At 35.7% G+C, this 2195-nt stretch overlaps 2 protein-coding genes across 2 annotated transcripts in view; both read left to right on the top strand.

The window, feature by feature from the left end:
- LOC111089482 (thioredoxin domain-containing protein 16-like) overlaps nucleotides 1-953 on the top strand; it is a 25199-nt gene extending 24246 nt beyond the window's left edge. Inside the window, exon 13 of the mRNA XM_022402087.1 lies at nucleotides 786-953. Within this exon, the coding sequence (XP_022257795.1) occupies nucleotides 786-953 (168 nt within the window). The remainder of the gene's footprint in view (nucleotides 1-785) is intronic.
- Nucleotides 954-2093: 1140 nt separating this feature from the next.
- LOC111089481 overlaps nucleotides 2094-2195 on the top strand; it is an 8692-nt gene continuing 8590 nt past the window's right edge. The window contains exon 1 of the mRNA XM_022402086.1: nucleotides 2094-2099. Coding sequence (XP_022257794.1) covers nucleotides 2094-2099 — 6 coding nt within the window. The remainder of the gene's footprint in view (nucleotides 2100-2195) is intronic.

Below are 2195 nucleotides of genomic sequence, written 5' to 3' on the forward strand. Positions count from 1 at the left end.
CAGCGACTGTTGAAAATAAGTGTATCGTATTCAGAAAGAATAAACCAGTTTTATTAAGTAAGGACTTGTGTCGCTGAAGTTTCGTCGGAACGAAGTTACGGAAAGTTAATTAACAAACGGAGACGTAACAGTATATTAAATACACGTCTCTAGTTTCACACTATCATTCTACTTTAATTAAAAAACAAACAAACAACATTGCTGTAATCTAGACACACTTGCTTGTATGATAGAAAGAATAATCCAAATGCATTTCAGTTCAACAAAGAGTTTGTTTGTTTTTTTAAATTGTCACTAAATATGATGCAACTTTTGATGTTATTTTTTTCTCTCTCTCTTCAACTAGCCCTAATTTCAAAGAGAGTATAAAAGAAGAAAGTTAAAATAGTTTTATCTTTAGCCTAAATGTTTCAGGCTTACTTGTTTTTACAACGAAACACTTCAAGTGACATTCAAATCTTTTTATTATTGTCATATACATATATATATATACACACATTTATCCATAATATGGCTACATATAAAGCTATTCTTCTTTCATGTTGATATAAACGTAATCACATACACACTGAATTTGATAAATGTTAAAGGATATAACCATACCCTCTCGGATTTATTACTAACATTTTAACTGGTTAAATACAGCTTTCTTTCACCCTGTTTGTGTGTGTGTGCGGTTGTTGGTTGATGTTTTTTTCTTATGAAAATTAAGGAATTTTGAAACAAGAAAACGTTGATATTAGTTTGGTCTTGCTTGTTGGTTGATTTGTTTATTCACTCTACAGCCAGAGGTGAACGACCTGACTTACGTGTCTTTGCGTCAGCAAAACAGACCACTCGCTATCTTGGTTGGGTCTACATCACAGATATCACAAGAAGAACATATATTTTCAAAGTTGGCGTTTCAACAGCGACAACTAAAGCAGATATCCTTATCCTGGTTGGACGGGTAAAAAGCAGAACTTTTCCTTGTGGTTTTATTGTAGGGAATGTTTACTGAAATAGTACACACACGTTTTTGTAGCATTTTACTTCTTGAACTTGATGTTTTTATACAGTTTTGCCTGAAACACAAGAAAATATTTAAAAAACTTAAAATACGAATCATGATCATTGTTTTCGTTCTTTTTACAAAGTTTAAACATTTCCTTAGAGTTTAATCCTGCACCTTATTGTTTGTTTAAAGTTAAGCACAAAGCTACACAATGAGCTATATGTGCTCTGCCCACCACGGGTATCGAAATTAGGTTTCTAGCGTTGTAAGTCCGCAGACTGTGCCACTGGAGTACCCTGCGCCTTAACTAAGTGGCGTTCTAGGGTATGATTAATTGTTTTTGTTTTGAATTTCACGCAAAACTACACGAGGGCTATCTGCGCTAGCCCTCTCTAATTTAGCAGTGTAAGACTAGAGGGAAGGCAGCTAGTCATCACCGCCAACTCTTGGGCTACTCTTTTACCAACGAATAGTGGAATTGACCGTCACATTATAACGCCCCCGCGGCTGAAAGGGCGGAGCATGTTTGATGTGACGGGGATTCGAACCCGCGACCCTCAGATAGCGAGTCGAGCGCCCTAACCACCTGGCCATGCCGGGCCTTAGAGTACGTATATCATGTATCAACATATTAGCGATTTTAATTTAGCTATACTTCCATTGTTGCAGAATTGAACGTGAATTTCTCTGATAATAAATGCTGACTAACCTAGGCTATAGTCTTCATACCGGGCTTTGAGATTTAGCCTACATTTGTACACCGTAAATCCAACAGTATGTGAAGGAAGACACATTTTGATTTAGAATTAGAAATATATAAATTATAATGCATGCTGATCTATGACAACCAATTGAAATTTCAGTGTTAACTTTAATTTGGCGAGAAATGAATCAAGAGAATGGGAGCAATCTACGAAACAATCAGATCTTACTTGTATTTAGATTTTGTTGGTTGAACAAGGCCTTCTTGATTATGTTACCAGGACAACTTGTTGTTCTCTAAAAGTAGCCGTGTTTAAATTCAACAGACACGACATGCTTGATATTTAACCACAAAAGCTGCGTTTTTTACCACTATTCCCCCCCCCCCAAATTTGGCATGAAGGTTTGTTGGGTCAACGAGGAGATACCTGCAAATTTATGGTTTCATATTTTGTGTTTTTGGAGTTTTTATGGGCTTTTTTTTTTTTTTTTTTTTTTT

Source organism: Limulus polyphemus, unplaced genomic scaffold (assembly GCF_000517525.1).
Source record: "Limulus polyphemus unplaced genomic scaffold, Limulus_polyphemus-2.1.2 Scaffold6404, whole genome shotgun sequence".
Taxonomy (NCBI): Eukaryota; Metazoa; Arthropoda; class Merostomata; order Xiphosura; family Limulidae; genus Limulus; species Limulus polyphemus.